Genomic DNA, 17557 nt, shown 5'->3' with positions numbered 1-17557 from the left:
ACAATTATAATCCATCCCTAATAAACCCATGATCCTCTTGTGCATAACTTTATTATATCTTTTTTTTTACATATCATACAATGGAAATGATATCGAAGTCAATGGAACACTATAGTCATCATGTATACATGGTTTTTCTTTCTTGTATTTATCTTCATAATATCGACCCTGCACTTCGATCATTTTTCTTCGTGCGTGTGTCCTTTTTCTAAACTTTTAAATCACGTTTATGGTATAGTAGACTTAATTATGCATAACAGTTGTACTTAAATAATACATTATATGTTACAATATTTAATACTCCACGATTCACAATCTTTTTGCAAGATAAGAATTATGTCATCCACATGACACTAATCACGTAATAACTGGTAATTAAGAGTATCTTCTCATACCATAATCCTAATCTACGCGCGATGAAACGGGGAGCTGCTTTATACTTTCGTTTATATTACACATATACGGAAAACATATAGGAATATTAACTTCCCGATTAATTTCATCTTTAAGAAAGCGGAAAGAAAACGAAAGTACATTTTTGCGCGAAGGATAAAATTACTTTCTCTGATAATATCCGACTAATTACAGGCTAGCTCTGCTCTCGAGTCAAACAAGTTAACTCTTGAGGAAGTAGAGCGTATCTTTAAATGTCTCTTCGCGCACATTTAAGAATGTCCCATTTTATTGTCACAATCGTCACGTACATGACATTACATTTTCTCGAATATTTCATTTCGTGATAGTACCGAAGGTTTCAGCTAGTAGCTTCTGTATTTACAATCCATTCAGACGCTTTCAAGGATGATATATATTCGGCAAATAATACATGATATAATCGATAATGCTGCTTGTAGTCGTATTTTCGGCAAGTTATTTGCGATTCAGATAGATCGGGACATCCTTAAATGTTAGAGCCAAGTTACAGAACAATCAATATCTTAAAATTGCTTTTAACAAGTGCGAGTTAGAAATTTAGTCCTCTAAATTCCTGAATGCCTGTTGAATGTCTTCGTGCAGCTGATCGAAGTCCGCTCTGATCTTTGCCTCGCCGTCCTTAACAGGGTCCTAAGAGTTTAAGGCAAAATTTTTAATAAAAAAAAATTTGTTAAAATTGAGCGCGTTTTGGCTCTGCGAGTTAGTGCGAGACTCGTAAGTCAAAGATTCCGGATTCAAATCTCGATTCCGGCTGACAATATTTATAAGCAAGTCCTATATTGACCATTCGGAACCAGCGTAAAATTGTAGGTCCTATATATCCGTGCTAATATGCGCACCACGAATATATAGCAGGAATAGCCGAAAGGCGTCAGACAACGTCGAAAGAAACGATCTAAATCGGATATAGATAGAATTTGTTAAAATTACAAAAAAATTACCTTGAATTTCATAGAGCTCAATTGATAGAGAATATTGCCCATACTGTCTCTAATAACATTCCATGTGATTTTGTTATCTGACTGAGCTGTTGACTCCACTGCATGTCTTGCCATATCGTAGAATGCGATCATATTTCGCAACATTCCTACGGTTTTGTAAAATGGACAGAAACGATCGTACGGCGAGTAGCTAAAAAAAATTTAAAAAAAAATTCAGGAAAGAATTAAAAAATTCAAATAATATTTAATTGCTTGTAATATTAATGTTAAACAGGTACAACATATGATCTTATAATGTTTCTATTCATAGGAACATGATAAGATAATATGTTGTACCTGTTTTGTTGCAAAAAGTCGTCTTTCAGCAATTTTGCTACTTCAAGTGTGATTTTATCTGTTTCGGCAAGCGAAGCCTTGCCTACTAGCTGCACAATTTCTGACAAATCTTCTTCCTCTTGCAAGATTTCTTTTACTTTTGTTCTCAATGGAACGAATTCCGGGAAATTCTTATCATAGAAATCGTCCAATGCTCGCAGATATTTGCTATATGATATGAGCCAATTGATGGATGGGAAGTGCTTGCGTTGCGCCAGTTTCTTATCCAAACCCCAGAACACCTACAAATTAAATGATTTGTTTAAAAAATCAGTTTATCATCTTTTTTATTTTTTTCATATGTAGATCTTTTTTACCTGCACAATGCCAAGCGTTGCACTGGTTACAGGATCAGAAAAGTCACCACCCGGCGGTGATACAGCACCAACAATACTGACAGACCCTTCGCGATCTGGATTTCCCAGACATTTTACTCTGCATAAAAATTAAAATCCAATGAGTCATTGATTAATGGGACACTAATATTTGTTTCAGTATACATTTTTTCACAAGATTTTTTTAATAAGATTGTAAATATAATTAATATTATATGTTTATGGCAATACCATTATTTCAAGAAAGATATTTGATCACATTATTGATTACTTGACTATTTTATATAAACGACATTATACCTTCCGGCGCGCTCGTAGAAACTAGCTAGACGAGCACCAAGATAAGCGGGATAACCAGAATCGGCAGGCATTTCAGCTAAACGACCTGAAATTTCTCGGAGAGCTTCTGCCCAACGAGATGTCGAATCCGCCATCATCGACACGTTATAACCCATATCACGGAAATATTCGGACAATGTAATACCTATATCACGAATAATGGATTATTACAATGAATACAATGAATAACATGATTCTATTTACATTAATTGTATTAAGAAATTTTTCTCATGTAGAACATACCAGTGTAAATGGACGCTTCACGCGCGGCTACTGGCATGTTAGATGTATTGGCGACCAAAGCTGTACGTTTCATAATTGATTCAGTAACACCGTCGATTTCTACGGTCAATTCAGGAAAATCGCGCAGTACCTCAGACATTTCATTACCACGTTCTCCACAACCGACGTAAATGATTACATCGGAGTTGGAATACTTAGACAAAGCCTGCGAGATGACGGTCTTGCCACAACCGAAAGCACCAGGAATAGCTGTGGTTCCACCTTGGACACATCTGTAACAGGCGTTATATTCCAAATGTTTATAGATACATTGTATTTCTACAATATGTTCCTCTGAAGGTGTTCTTACGGGAAGAGAGAGTCCAAGACTCGTTGACCAGTGAGTAGAGGATGATTAGCTGGTAATTTTTCAGTAACTGGACGAGGTTGACGGACTGGCCACACCTGCATGCACACAAACATAAATTCACAACATGCAATACATTCAATTTTCGTATATATTTATCATACCATAATGATAATGTATTTCATACCTGAAGCATGGTATATTTCTGTCTTTCGCCATCGAATTCAGTTTCCAGTACGACATCCTATAAAAATATTAGATACTTATGTAAATTTATATGTGATAAAATAAATTTATCTAAAATATACAATCAAATATAATAAACGAACTTACATCAACGGTGTAATTGCCAACAGGTGCAATGTACGTTACTGTGCCTTTGCACTTAGGTGGTAAGATCATCCAATGCTTCACTAAAGTATTCTCATGTACGACGCCGTATAAGTCACCGCCCGTGATATGGCTGCCATTCTTCACATTATGCGGACTGAATTCCCAAGTAGTGGTACGCGACAGTGCCGGCACATTAATACCCTTCGGGATGTAAATCGAGCTCGTAAGTTCGTTGATGTCTTTCAATGGACGCTGAATACCGTCAAAGATGCTACCAAGGATTCCAGGACCTAATTCGACGGACAGCGGTTTTCCAGTACGAAGCACGGGATCACCAACTGTCACACCACTTGTTTCTTCATATACCTAAACGTATTACGAAATTAGATTAAATGATTCTTAAATATAAAATAAAATATTAATGTATATAATTAACACTTATTATACCTGTATTGTAGCCATGTCACCTTCCAATCTGATAATCTCTCCTACCAGTTCGTAGTAACCGACTCGTACCAACTCATACATAGCCGATCCAGACATTTTCTCAGCAGTGACAACTGTAACATAAATAAATGTTAAATAAGAAATATTGTGTAAGTTGATAGGCTGAAATCAAGAGACAAAAACAAACCAGGTCCAGATACTGCATAGACATATCCAAACTTGCCCTCCCGCTCTTCATGCGCTATCTTCATCAAACTTTGATTCGTCATTTTGAATACTTAATTTACCTGGAAAAAAATAAATTGTATTTAATTGTATTCTATAGATTCAATATCTTAATTTGCAAAAGACAGTTATTATTAAGCATGCTAATGTAATTATAAATATATTTTTTTCACACATCTTTTTATGTCTTGAAATACATAAAAAAAAAGAAATATAAATATATGTATAGCAAAACAGGTATAGGAAAATGTCAAAATAAATATTTTAAACATTTTTATATCTTAAAATTCAACATATATTGTTCTTTTATATAAAAAGATTGTTGCTTTATCAAAATTCTTTTGAGAAATAGATAATAGAGAAAATATCTATAAATTATATAAAAATATTCTATCTTATCATTGATTACATCTAATATAAAACAACTTTTACTCACTGATTTTACAAACTGTTATCTACTAATTATGAATTCAATATGCAATTACAAAGTGCAAGAAAAACGAGTTGTTATCGCGTAAATAGATATATTTGTCTATTTTAATTGTCATAGCTTAAATTATATACGAATTTGCATCAATCAAAAATTCTTCAATATATCTCCTACACTTTTGTCTCTTTCTCCTTTGTACTTCAAAAATTTAAGAAAAACCCTAATTTAACTCTAATTAAAATATATCAAATAGACATAAGAAAATCTAGCAGTCCAAAATTATAAATGTAATACAAATATATCGCGCAAAAATAAATCCGCTTTTCCAAATTACATCTCCTACATCTTTCTGCAATTTTTCGTTTTCCCCCGTTTTCCCTTTGTACTCCCGAAAGAACAAGAGAAAAAGCCCAATAAATATATTTCTTGTTATAATTAAAATAAATGAGACGCGAAAAAATATGGGGAGAGGGGAGGTGAGATGGAGCAGAGCCGCTAATTCGAACGATCGTTATTCGCGGCCGAGGAAATCGGTCCATCTGCTCGCAGAGGCGCATGCTGTCGCACGCTCGCTGCGCGATTCACGTGAGCAAGTCGTTCAAAAAAATAGGCGTAGCCCCATGAAGTCCGCGGGCCGTCTGCTAGGCGGAAGCGAAATGTCCTCTCGCGTCACGGACGATGGCAATCATTCTTTATCGACGGCCACTGCGTGGCCGAGAGGGCCATGTCCTGCCCAGCTGAAAATCGACCGGGAGTTTCGCGGATTCGCGCCTGAGCGGGATGGCGCATGAAAAATGCCAACCGGATCGATATACCACGGCACGCTACGCCTGCTCTCTTCGCGCACGGATTTCTATGAGGAAATATTGAATCGGAAGTTCGTCCGCGCGGCCGATACGACATTAGCGGTCGCGTTAATTGACTCGATCAATTGAATACTCACGGCGTGTGATGCGACGTTTCCTAGCACAGTTCAGTCAGCGATGAACACCCGTACCTGTCTCAGAGTGCGGCCTAGCTGCTATCACAAGACAGGTCAGCTGACTAGTCGCGTGCCGATCCTCAATTATCGGACGCGCATGCGCGCGCGCGCATTAAGATAGATCCACATGAGAGCCATAGTATAGCTTCATTGCCTCCTCTCCACTCTTGTTTCTTTCTTGATTAGAGCGCCTAAATTTGATATGATAGAGACATGCCTATTATGAAAATTTATAGGAATAAAAAAGTTATGCGTGACTATACTTAAGTTAGGGCACTTACTATTCCTATATTCGTTCCTGAAAGATATAGTCACGGATGAAACACAAAATATCAAAAATATAGTGCCCCTATTTATTATATTGTGATAAATATTATGGTTACGTTCGGAAACATCATTCGATTGCTCCATCATTTTATCTTTGTTTAATAATAATTTGGTTAATAATAAAGATAAAATGATACACGAAGTTATTGGGATAATGTTTCTGAACGTAACCTATATTAATATTATATCGAGGATTTACCGATAAGCGTTCTCGCTCTTTTCGCACACAAAACGATCTATATTTCATCTTTGCGTCAATTCCAAAAAATTTTAATTTCGATAGCAATCGAGAAATGAAAGCTAATGATATTAATTTTGCTCTATCTGTCTTGTAACTTTTTCCTAGTTATTTCATGGTCTCAGAAGCCTAAGATAGTGTACGATCCTTTGAATATTCTAACTGAAGGCAGGTGTACAGATACAGGTGTCCACACTTTCTGGTGGCGCACTAGCCGTACGCATAATCAAATAAATAATAAAGTAAATAATCCCGTTACGTGTTAATGATAAGCGACTCGGCTAATAATGCCGAAAATATATAATTAGAATACAAATAGCCATTGCAGAAGCGGGAAATAGGAGGCTCGATAGGATTTAACAATCGTCTGAGAGGACATAATAAAGCGATCTCGACGAGAAGGCTCGCGAAAAGATTCAATCGATTCGACATTCGAGCGCGCGAATCGCGCGGATACGACGGACGGACGGACGGACGCACGCGCGCAGGTACGCGCGTGTGCGTCAGGTGTATACGTGTACATATACGCGCGCAAGTATGTACAATACATACGTTACGTTTCGTGCCTGCCTCCTCGCGCGACTCCCGCCCTCACTTCTTCGCCGTTATACCGCCAACGTTCCCCCTTCCCCTTTCCACCGCCCGTCCGCGCCCTGCCTGATGTCGTGCACCTTGATTTCGTGATTCGTCGCGCACCTCGTCGGCTCGCGCGGGCATGAGACAGGCCGCATCGCAGCAGGTACGTTGTTCGCTGGCGCGCGACATACGGCCCTTCCTCTTATTTCCTCCCGTTTCCTCCTTGCCCCATCGCATCATGTTGGATTCACGCCGTCGCGAACGATCCAGCAGCCGCGCGATCACGCGAGATCTCATTTAGACGCGACTCGCCCGGGACGGTCCCCGTTCCCCCGTTGCGAGTCGCGCGGAGAATCTTTCGGGGGGGTCCGAAGCGTCTGATCGCGGCGAATACTGTGCCAGTCGCGTGTCCGAGAGCGATTCGCGGAGGAGATTCTTATCGACAGCGTTATCGTGACGGGCCGTTCCACGTGAAAGGTGCACTCGATGGTTCTTTCCCCCGCCGCGGATTCCACTTCCGAAGACCAGACACTCCCTCTTATCCGAACAGCAGCGCGAGCGTATGTTGCACGATGAATGTCAATTAATTGCGCTATTAATGAGGCAACGAGCTCGAGCATCGAGACTAGGAAACGATGGCCTCTGGTAGATCTTAAATCTCGCAATTTGTCGTTGAGAAATAAAATTATGTTTTGTTAATAATTACGTTTGTTCCTGTTTTTATATATTGTATATAACTGAATAATATATATGTTTTTCTTTCTGAAATTTTTTTTATATACATTATTTTTTTTTACAGTCATGAGTTCCGAAGACACAACTGACAATGCGACGGCAGCAAATTCCTCTGGCGTAATTGTAAAACCGGAGAATTGGGTCCAATTTGAGGAAGAGACGGATCCGAAGGAAGCTACCGAAAGAAAAGCCAATAGTAGCACACCCGCTGTAATAAAACCTGAGTCAGTTACTGTACAAGTCGATAAAATTAGTAAAAGTATCGACCCGGCTGATGTTAACGATAAGAAAACCAATGAGTATAGAGGTGCTGTGATAGCAACTGAATCCGTCCAAATTAATCTAGATAGATCAGGTTTAAGTCGTTCCATCACCTCCGATACGCCGGATCTTAAATTACCGTCTGATGTTCGAACGACGTCAGAAACCAAGAGTGCTTCTTTAAAAACCATCGATCTGAGAGACGTGTCAAATGGCAGAAATACATCGAGCAATGTTATTAGCACGTCGATTGGAAACATCCGGCAAGGCTTTGCCAATGGTGATACTATTGTTACTCTTCTACCAGTAAATACTAAATGGCCATGGATTACTCCAGCCAGATTTAGACCAGAATTAGTGCCGGAGGAATTGATGGCACAAGGATTAACGGTATGCATAGTTTATTACATTCTTTCTCCTTTGATGGTGCTATTTGAGTTTTGGTCTCTCAGAGAAAAGTCTATGTGGAGAGCTTGGCTTTCTCTTTAATCTCAATACAATTTCCATTTTTATGAGAAGAGAAACTATGTAAATTCATGAATTTGGGAATACTCCGTGTATGTTTAAATTATAAGATGCAATGTGAAAATTTTTAAGTGTTTAATATAAATATACTAGTATGCTTTCTTTAATATATTGTAAAAAAAATAAAATGATCAATAATCTAACGAAATAGATATATTGCAGCTTACAGTGGAAGATTACGTTCATATAATGGAATTACTTGTGAACGATGTACGCTTCAATATGTATAATATATGCTACAAGAGGATTCTCGTTCTTTGGATATTCACCGCCTTCATTGTACTGCTTGGTTTATTGTTTTCTGGCGTGACTGGTCTTACATTATTTGGACTCGGTGTTATGTGGTTAATCCTGAACGCGGCCGCGATATTCTTCTGCATGTTTATCAAGATAAAGCTCAATCACAATCTCGAGAAATGTATGGCTCAAGTTAACAAACATTTATTAAGGCATAAAATATTATTGGGATTAGACGACAGAGGAAAAATCTCCTGCCACAAAGTCAATTTGTGTTTCATATATTTTGATACCACGGATTGTGTTGTAAGTGAAATTTCTACTGAGATATAATTCGATATCATTTTCTTTTTTCAAGTAATATACAATTATTCAGTAAGAATTCATATAGAAAGATATTTTCCTTATCATAATCTTTGATCATTTACATATTTTTTCAAGATTTACACATTTCTAAGAAATTGATGTAATGACTTGTTTTGTGATAGAAAAAACTGCAGGAAATAATAGAACGGGAAGAACGTGAAGGTAGAATAATCGGTGGCGATGATGCAAACGAATTAAGCCGACAACGTGAATTACAACAACGTATGGACATCGACGATAGTGACATTGTTATACAAGGCAGCACCACTACAAGAATTTCTCGTAAACAGGTAAACCGCGTAATCTCACGTTAATCTTTTTGACTTAATTACTTTTTTTATATTTTTATATGTTTTCATTTTTATTTTAATTTTTCACAAATTTTCTTTATAATTTATTCTATATTGATATTTTGCGAAGATTTTATTAAGTAGCCTCTAGATATTGGAAAGCTAAATATCAAAGCATTATTTGAAAATCAATAACAAGGCAAAAAGTTTCGCATTCCATTTTTCCAAGTTTTCATTCTTTTTATTTTGGCATTTTATTGTTTTCTTTCTCCAAAGCATGAACTTGTATAGTTGTTTTAAGTGGATCTATAGCAGAATGTAATCAAAAAAAGTTTTCTGTAATGTAACTAAGATATTTTTAGCTCTTCAATATATGAGCCTTTATTATTGTATAAATTTTCACGTACGAAATTTGACGTTATTCACTGCGATAAGTTATATTAAATATTTTATTGTGCATTACATCAAACTACCAGGGTAAAAACGAACAAGTATTCTGCCGTTATGTGCAACGTTGGGCGAAGGATTACTTACGTCGACGTTTGGATTGGACAGTTGACGAGGAGGGTGGAAATCCTTCTTCGCCACGTCACTTAGCGTCCGCTCTGTGTCCTTGTCAATATATAGAAGAATGGTTGCGTAATAAGCCACGCGTTCAGGGCAGAGATTTTTGTCCTAGATGGAGTAGCTTTCTGAGAGACAGAGGCATTTAAGAGACATTTGTTTCATACTACTTACAAAAAAATACATACGATTTCACATATTATTCAGGCACAAAAAATAGTTGAGGTTTTACAGATTGAATTCTCTTGAATGCGCATTACTATACGTATAAATAGCTTCCAAAGAAAAACTGCTATTTACTATTATCAACTCGTGAATAACCTATATCATAAACTTTTGTTTAAGATTAATTTTATGTTTAATATATGTGAAGCCATTTTTCTATTGCTATAGAAATAGCTAAGCTGCACAATATACGGATAGGAATGCAGATTTTACTTTAAATCAAATCATTTATTGCATGCACTAAAATTCTATATTCTCTCGAATTTTGTTGAAACTAATTTTTAATATGCTTAGTGATACTCTAGCATAGTGATACTCTATAACATTTTGATCATTGTTTTTATTATCATGTTTATTTTAGAAATTACGTTTATCCATAATTTAATTTTGAAATAATTTCAATGTACTTAATATTTAGAAATAGAATTAAAATATAATGAATGGTAATCTGACTCAAAAATTGAAATTAATTTCGCTCATTTCGATTTTTTATGCTGTAAACATAAAAATGTATTTTACGTCAATTACTTTTTTCTTGTAAAATGACATGGAATGTCCGCAGCATAAAAATCTAACGCTAAACTTTCAATTTCAATTTTTGATCATGTTTGAATAAAATTGGATTATTTCTCATTCTCAAGATTAAGATTCATACATTCCACATTTAATGTTAAATGTGATGCTTATATTTTATTTGTATAGTATAAAACTTACATTCATTTGTACTATACACAATAGAAATTAATGGTGGATATAACTTTTATTTTATTTCGATTTATTTTTCAACATTCCAATAAGTTATGGGAGGCAAATAGTATCAAAATTTTTAGAACTATGTTCATCTAGACTTATTTATTATGACAAGTGTCTTATCGGTATTTATTAACATTTTTTCGATGTCTTAATTTAACCATCTTGGGCTTAATATGTATATAATATTATAAGAAACAAATTTGCCTGTAAAATGGTGAACAAGTCAGTTTTTAATTGCTAATGAATAATTTACAAGCATTTTATATAACGACGGAAATATTTTTATTTTTATGACGGAAAGTTACTATCAAACGTAAAGATACATTAGAGATATTATTACAAGAACTATTTACAAATTTTACTATTTTATAAAAAATTATATTAATTTTCAATAACTTGCAAATTCAGTTATGATTTTTATTATATAGCTTTACACACACACATACACACACACACACACACACACACACACAAACTTATATGATAAAAAATATAATTGAATTTGCAAGTTTATACACCAACGTTGGATAATCAAATTTGAGAATTTATTGACAGAAAATTGAAAGAGTAGAAGAGAGAGCACACATTGTTATTTTGTATCAGGCTTAGTTCTACTGAATGATGATGGTGTGTGTTGACAGGAACGGGCGGAGTTGCTGTTGCTGAGGTATGCGTCTCGATGGGCACGTCACTTCGTGCGCCGCAGACTTGATCTGGTTATAGACTCACAGGAACGTGATAGAGGCATTACGGGTCTGTCTGTTCCACCGCGCCATTGTGTCTCCGCCCGTTGCCCTTGTCAATTCATTGAGGACCATCTCAAACACAAGCCGAGAGGCAAGTTGACGTTACGCAAATTCTTTCTAATGCCAGACTTCACTAGATGACTGCCATTGGAGACTGATATCACTTTTAACAAAAGCACTTTAGAATACAATGATTTATGATACAAATCCCGGTAGAAGCTGTGCCGATGTGTCTCTGATACTTCAAACGATTTAATGATGTACAATCAAAGTGTTACGTATTATGCAATAACTCATCCTATCATATTTTTAAAATAATGATGTTAACAGGCTCTAAATGCAACGCTAATGAATATTAATCGCAGGATAATCATCTATTCTAGCTTTAAAATTGTACAGTTTTACTAGTACAATTTTAAAGACTATTAAATCATAACAGTTATAGAATGCAATTATCTTATGATAAGCAAGAAAGGCATGCATTGAAAACTATCAAGGTGTAAAGATACGAACCAAAAATATCTTAATGAAATATATGTTTCTGTTCTGTTCAAGTAAAAATTGATAATTTGTAATAATTATAAAATTGAAATTGTTGATTTTGTTATGTAACATTCCATATCGTGGCTGACAATTTATTGAAAAAATTGACGCATTTAATGAAAGAATTTAATAGCACAAAATGTTCTTATGGTATATCTGATATATATGATATATCTTATTTAAAATATCATTATATTAAGTGTGCTTTCTATATACTATATACATATTCATATACATTTAATATTACATTCATATATCACATATCTAGCTTTGCTTTTACATATTTTTTGAGAGATCTTTTATGATATTAATGGATATTATTATTGACTCTTTTTTCAAATTTTATATGCAATTAGCATGCTTGATCATCTCATTAAATATGTCAAATTACATTATTTGTGTCATATATGTTATATTGATAATAAACATTATTTTGCAGCTTCCAAAATACAATTAAAAGTAAAACAATTAAAAGTAAAATATTAAAAATAGAGAAACTTTGTCTCGATCATATTTTTCATGAAAAGTCTGTTGTAACTAAAGTAAATAATGCTGTTCACCATTTTAGAAGGTAAAATTTGTTTTCTTTGACAAAATATGGAACTTATGATATCATTATTCGTCTTTTTCTACGCACAACTTTCGTCTGTTTATTTGCGACTAATATAATTTAGTTGAAAGTTTTATCATTAATATGCTAGAAATTAGAAAACTTTTCCTTCTCATAGGAAGTAGTAATATTAAATACTGAACGGTACTATCGTATTCGTTAATCATTATCGTTTATTTAGTTTCTACTTCTGGATTAAAAGACAACTTTTTCGAATCTTTGTTATTGCATTTGCCATAGATCTGAAGTAAGACATTATAATTCTTTTAAAAGTATGAGATTCATATTCATATAAAGAAAACAGGGTATGCAAATACAGATATAAAAGTAGAATACATTTATAAAAGTAGAATACATTTTTATCAAATGTATTACTTAATTGGAAACGAGATCTATAAGACAATAAATCTAATGAATATTTGACGTTACTGTTTGCAAAAATATTAAAATTTTTTTTAGATTAAGTGATTATACATATCTGTTCTATTTTGTTTAGTGCAATCGTATGTGCAAACGTATGTGTAAAAGGGGCAATTGATTATGATGAAAATGTTATTCGATGGTAATAGGGAACATTATGAAATGATTCACTCGCAGTTATATTATAAGTATTGTTACACAAATTAAGTGATATCGTAAGCATCACACTATCGATCTTAAATGTATTAGATATAAATGGAATATCAAATTTACATCACATCCGTCCTAAAATTTGCATAGATGCGTAAGTTGTAGTTAAGATGTAACATACTTTTATATTGTATTTACAGAGTACTTATCGCAGAATTCACTACAAAATTGTAATTGTACAGAAACCGTCGATTCCTATATACAAATTGTAAAGCACTTTTATATGATTGTTGAAAATGTTGTGGAATAAAAATATATACATATGTCTATTCTTTACCATGCCGTGTATTTTTATGTGACAGAGCGGAACTCTTAAACATTAAGTAACATTAATTCTTTTATCTTTGTAGTATTAACATTTTCTACAGTGCATCTTAATATGTAACTAACATACTAATCTTGAGGGATTACTTGCATGCAGCTGGACGGAAGATGATGAATCTCAGTATATCAGTATTGCCTCATCCACATATCATCAGCACATAATAATAATCTCTAATGTTATGTAAGTATTACATCAAATAAGTTTTATAACTTAGACTAATAAAAGTAATAATTTTAATCTGAATAAAAAAAGATTCACAAAAAATTCTATATTAATAAGAGAAGGTAAATTAAAATATGATTTAATTGTAAGCGTTTCTTTAGATTTTAACACATATTGATTTAAATATACTTGGAATGAAGTTGTTTTTTTTTCTTTGCACAATTACATTCTACTAATTACAATTACTAATACGTTTTATGTGTTATTTTAGCACATAGAAATTATTATTCTGTTTCTGCTATCATGCTTCATTAATTTTATAATTATATTTTGCCTTTGCATGCAAAGTTATCTAGAAATTTATTATTATATAATTTTTAGCTTTAAGTTAAAGTAATTAAGTTATTTTAGTTATAAAAGATAAAAAAGGAAAATAAAAATTGTTAGAATTAAAAATAATTTTTTTTGATTATATTGTATTATCTTGGCATTTTTTTCAGAATTCTTAATTTCCAGAACACTTATTTTTTTTTTCTTTCGAATTTTGAACAGATAAAAAAATATGCTATATAAAAATTAATTCTTTTAAGCTTAGAAAAAACATTTTTTATTGGATACTATATTAGAATTATAAGTTGTAAATATGGCCTCATCAAAAAATTAGAATTTGTTTCGATAAATTTATTATAAATTTGACTAAAAATTATTTTTGTTGTTTCATTAACACATTTTGTTATATGTAGTGGTAAATTTTGTTAAAAAATATTATGAATCATGGGAGTAAATATGCATTATATTTATTATCTTTGTTATTGTGTATTAATTAGCCGACATGACTCTTTCAGGTTATCCACCAGGATTGACGTGGTGTGCCTACCTTAATGATCCTGTAAGCCGATTTGATATGGTACCAAGTTTATCCCATTAAATAATTTCTGCCTTTACAAATCGAGTTGACACAATACTGTTTCGTTCAAATTTAAATATATATATATATATATATATATATATATATATATATATATATATGAGCTTACATATCAAAATAAGATATGCTATTGTACAGAGAGAGCTATTCACGCGTTAATTTTCATTGTATCTTCATTCATTTTCATTGTTTCTTATATTCGCATAACGCGTTTTTTTTTTTTTTAAGAATAACTAAGCAAAATATTGTTAATTAGATTTTATAAATCTATGTATTTTTTATAATTATATTCTTATTACATGACTATAAATAATCTATTTTCGAGCTTTCAATTATTTCATATATTATTTTTAGACACAGTAATTTAGTTTAGTATTTAAATTATTAATCAAAATTGTTTAATTTCTTATTCGAAAACTATTTGCAGATATAATTTGCTAAAATAGTTGTACGCACGATACAGTATTATAAGATGTGAATATCGTTAATGATATTAATATATTTTTGTTGTATACGATCTAATTATATATGTAAAAATAGTCATGCTTAATAACACTCTAGAGAATCTCTATTATTCAAAGAGTTATCAAAAATTTTAAACAAAAAGCGCGTCATTTTTTTATAGAAACTATAAAAATAAAAATAATTTAAAAATATAAAAATGACTTTTTATTATGTCAATCAAATTATCATGCGATAAAATTAAAATAATTTTTAAAATAATTTAATAACTTTTAAAATAATTTTTATAACTCTTGATAATCGAGATTGATGACTGACTCTTAATCAGACTATTTTACATACTTTTAACATATAAAAATACAAGATAAGAGTAACTTGTAAGTTTTTACACAGAAAACAAAAAGAGAAAATCATCAATATTTATAAATGTTATCCATCACAATAAATGTGATAGATTATAATTAACATAGTATCGTGTTACTGAGTAGTGAGTTAAGTTATTATTGTGCCTTGTTATAAGTTTCTTTGGAATTGCTCTGTGAAATATTATATTCCAGTAAATAATGCATCGATTTCTGTACTAACGTACTGTTCAGTGTACTAATATATACATGCGAACATAAATGCATATCAATGTTATAAACATAAGAGGATTATTGATAAAGGTTATATCAACAAAAGTTTTATCATATCTTAGAATTAAATATTATATATCATGATATTATAATTATTTAATGCATTTAATTTATACATTATCAATATTCTTTTAATCACAGATATGAATTACAAACATGAATTAAATTTATTTATAATAAATTATTAATTTAAAAATGTATTTTTATATAATAGATAAATTTGTCAAAATAAACTTACTTCAAGGGGCTATTTCAAAAGACATATGTATACCAGTTAAAGATGCATGGTCAAAATTTTATGAAATAAATTATATAAGCATTTCAACACCTTTTCTATTTGAAACTATAATATAAATTATAAAAATGATTGATACTATAATGAAACTAGTATATAATTGTAAATATGAAAAATGAATATATCCTTTTTACATTATTAGAGCAGCTTGTGCTTGCTTTTTAATATCATTTGCAAGCCTTTTTATTTCTTTGTTATCTGCATACATTTGTTCTTCCTCTTTCTTCAAGGTACACTCCAGCTGTTTCAGTTGCTGTTTGGTATTTAAATAGGTTTTTACTTTTTTGTATATATCATCTGTGTTATTACTTGTCAGACCATACGATTCTTTTATGCATAAATCATCTGAAATGATATTTGTAGGAATATAATCTATTTTCTGATCTTTTCAGACAAAATACTAAGTAACAAATGCGAATATAATGATAAATTTAAAATTTTTCTTCTTGAATTTTTCGTTTTGCACTTTTTGCACTTTAGAAAAGACTAAAAATGAACGTTGTCACATATATTTTTTTATTGATCTAATATTACTAATATTTACTTATGATTTTGAATGCTACATCATCCACTACGGCTTTATTGAGGTCTTCCAGCATATGTTCATGATTTGGCATATGAGGTCTTGGTGGTAAGCTGTTTTTCTTATTGCTGAACATTGCACGTCGGCAAGAATTAATATGCTATACTTAGTCTTCACTTTCAATCGTTGTCGGGTTCTGTCACTAATTTAAGAATAAAAACAAATTTATTTTTCACAGTTAAATGCCTCGTACTCTTCCATATCAATGTAGGAAGAATACTGAAATAACACATCAATCATTGTTGTCAATCCTTAGATTTGTTTTCTATTCCTGCACTGGACTGCACTTTCTATCTTGCTTTTGTCAAACTTTATATATATATATATATATTTTAAGGCAGGAGAGACTATGGAGACCTCTATCGGAGATGAATTCTTTTTCACCCATATTACGACCAAAATACTGCGAGAAAAGCTATATAATTATGATATTTGTAATCAGAATATTTGCTTGATAAAAGCTACAGAGCGATTTTTGTAAAAAAATGTATGAATATAAATAATTCATTTTATGCGTAAATAGATTTGCTATAGAACAATAAGGTGCAAATATTTTCATCTATTGTAAATTTTTTTAAGAGCCAAATTGCAAAATTCCACTCTGTAGCAAGAGTCATAATTTTATAAAAAATACGTAAAAAAAGGCAGAATATTGCTTCTACGAAATGATATATGGGTGTACTCAAATATATATCTGCACTGTAAATAAGGAGTAGATAGTTACATTTATTTTAATTATTTAAGAGCTAAATTGCAAAATTGGCTCTGTAGGTACCTTCGTAATTGTAAAAGAAATTATCTTAGCAAAGTTTCATGACATCGTTTTTATATAAGAAACATCGTTTTTATATAAGACAAAATATAATTGAATACAGATACATATCTGCACTGTAAATGAGGAGTAGATAATCATTTTAGATCAAGTCGGAGTTAGCCCGTCACTCCTGCCGACCTTTAACCAAAGATTGATGAAAGAAGTCCTAAAAGGAACAAGTCTAATATATACCTGTTCTTTTTAATTGAATCTTCTGCACTTTTCTGTCTTTCTTCCTTTTCTTTTTAATATATAATTATATATTTGATTCATTTTAAGTGTAACACTTATAGTGT

General features: G+C 32.2%; 3 protein-coding genes across 7 annotated transcripts; 1 reads left to right on the top strand and 2 right to left on the bottom strand.

The window, feature by feature from the left end:
- Positions 1 to 32: 32 nt before the first annotated feature.
- LOC105428407 (V-type proton ATPase catalytic subunit A) lies at positions 33 to 5549 on the bottom strand. The gene is made up of 12 exons (XM_011640720.3): positions 5393 to 5549; positions 3982 to 4081; positions 3795 to 3907; positions 3348 to 3713; positions 3202 to 3258; positions 3018 to 3112; positions 2669 to 2940; positions 2387 to 2570; positions 2069 to 2186; positions 1713 to 1993; positions 1377 to 1566; positions 33 to 1065 (listed from the first exon to the last, which is right to left on the bottom strand). The coding sequence occupies exons 2-12, from the start codon at positions 4061 to 4063 to the stop codon at positions 973 to 975; spliced, it is 1851 nt and encodes a 616-aa protein (XP_011639022.1). The 5' UTR covers positions 4064 to 4081; positions 5393 to 5549; the 3' UTR covers positions 33 to 972.
- Positions 5550 to 6416: 867 nt separating this feature from the next.
- LOC105428408 (uncharacterized) lies at positions 6417 to 16002 on the top strand. Of its 5 annotated transcripts, XM_089076649.1 has the most exons (7): positions 6743 to 7217; positions 7372 to 7958; positions 8256 to 8636; positions 8819 to 8986; positions 11170 to 11365; positions 13479 to 13562; positions 14390 to 16002. In XM_089076649.1, the coding sequence occupies exons 1-6, from the start codon at positions 7208 to 7210 to the stop codon at positions 13541 to 13543; spliced, it is 1407 nt and encodes a 468-aa protein (XP_088932775.1). In that variant the 5' UTR covers positions 6743 to 7207; the 3' UTR covers positions 13544 to 13562; positions 14390 to 16002. The 5 variants fall into 5 exon arrangements, 4 of the variants coding, with proteins under 4 accessions (XP_088932774.1, XP_088932773.1, XP_025074371.1 ...); XM_089076648.1 differs by lacking the exons at positions 6743 to 7217; positions 13479 to 13562 and adding an exon at positions 6417 to 6735; XR_967996.3 differs by lacking the exon at positions 11170 to 11365 and having other exon boundaries at positions 6742 to 7217.
- LOC105428409 (uncharacterized) lies at positions 15641 to 17383 on the bottom strand. Its single transcript, XM_011640723.2, has 3 exons — positions 16409 to 17383; positions 15999 to 16209; positions 15641 to 15912 (listed from the first exon to the last, which is right to left on the bottom strand). The coding sequence occupies exons 1-3, from the start codon at positions 16521 to 16523 to the stop codon at positions 15903 to 15905; spliced, it is 336 nt and encodes a 111-aa protein (XP_011639025.2). The 5' UTR covers positions 16524 to 17383; the 3' UTR covers positions 15641 to 15902.
- Positions 17384 to 17557: the final 174 nt, after the last annotated feature.

Source organism: Pogonomyrmex barbatus, unplaced genomic scaffold, assembly GCF_055798465.1.
Source record: "Pogonomyrmex barbatus isolate J1 unplaced genomic scaffold, ASM5579846v1 scaffold2, whole genome shotgun sequence".
Lineage (NCBI taxonomy): Eukaryota > Metazoa > Arthropoda > Insecta > Hymenoptera > Formicidae > Pogonomyrmex > Pogonomyrmex barbatus.
Note: the sequence above shows the minus strand (reverse complement) of the source record. Positions and strands in the feature narration are given on the sequence as shown.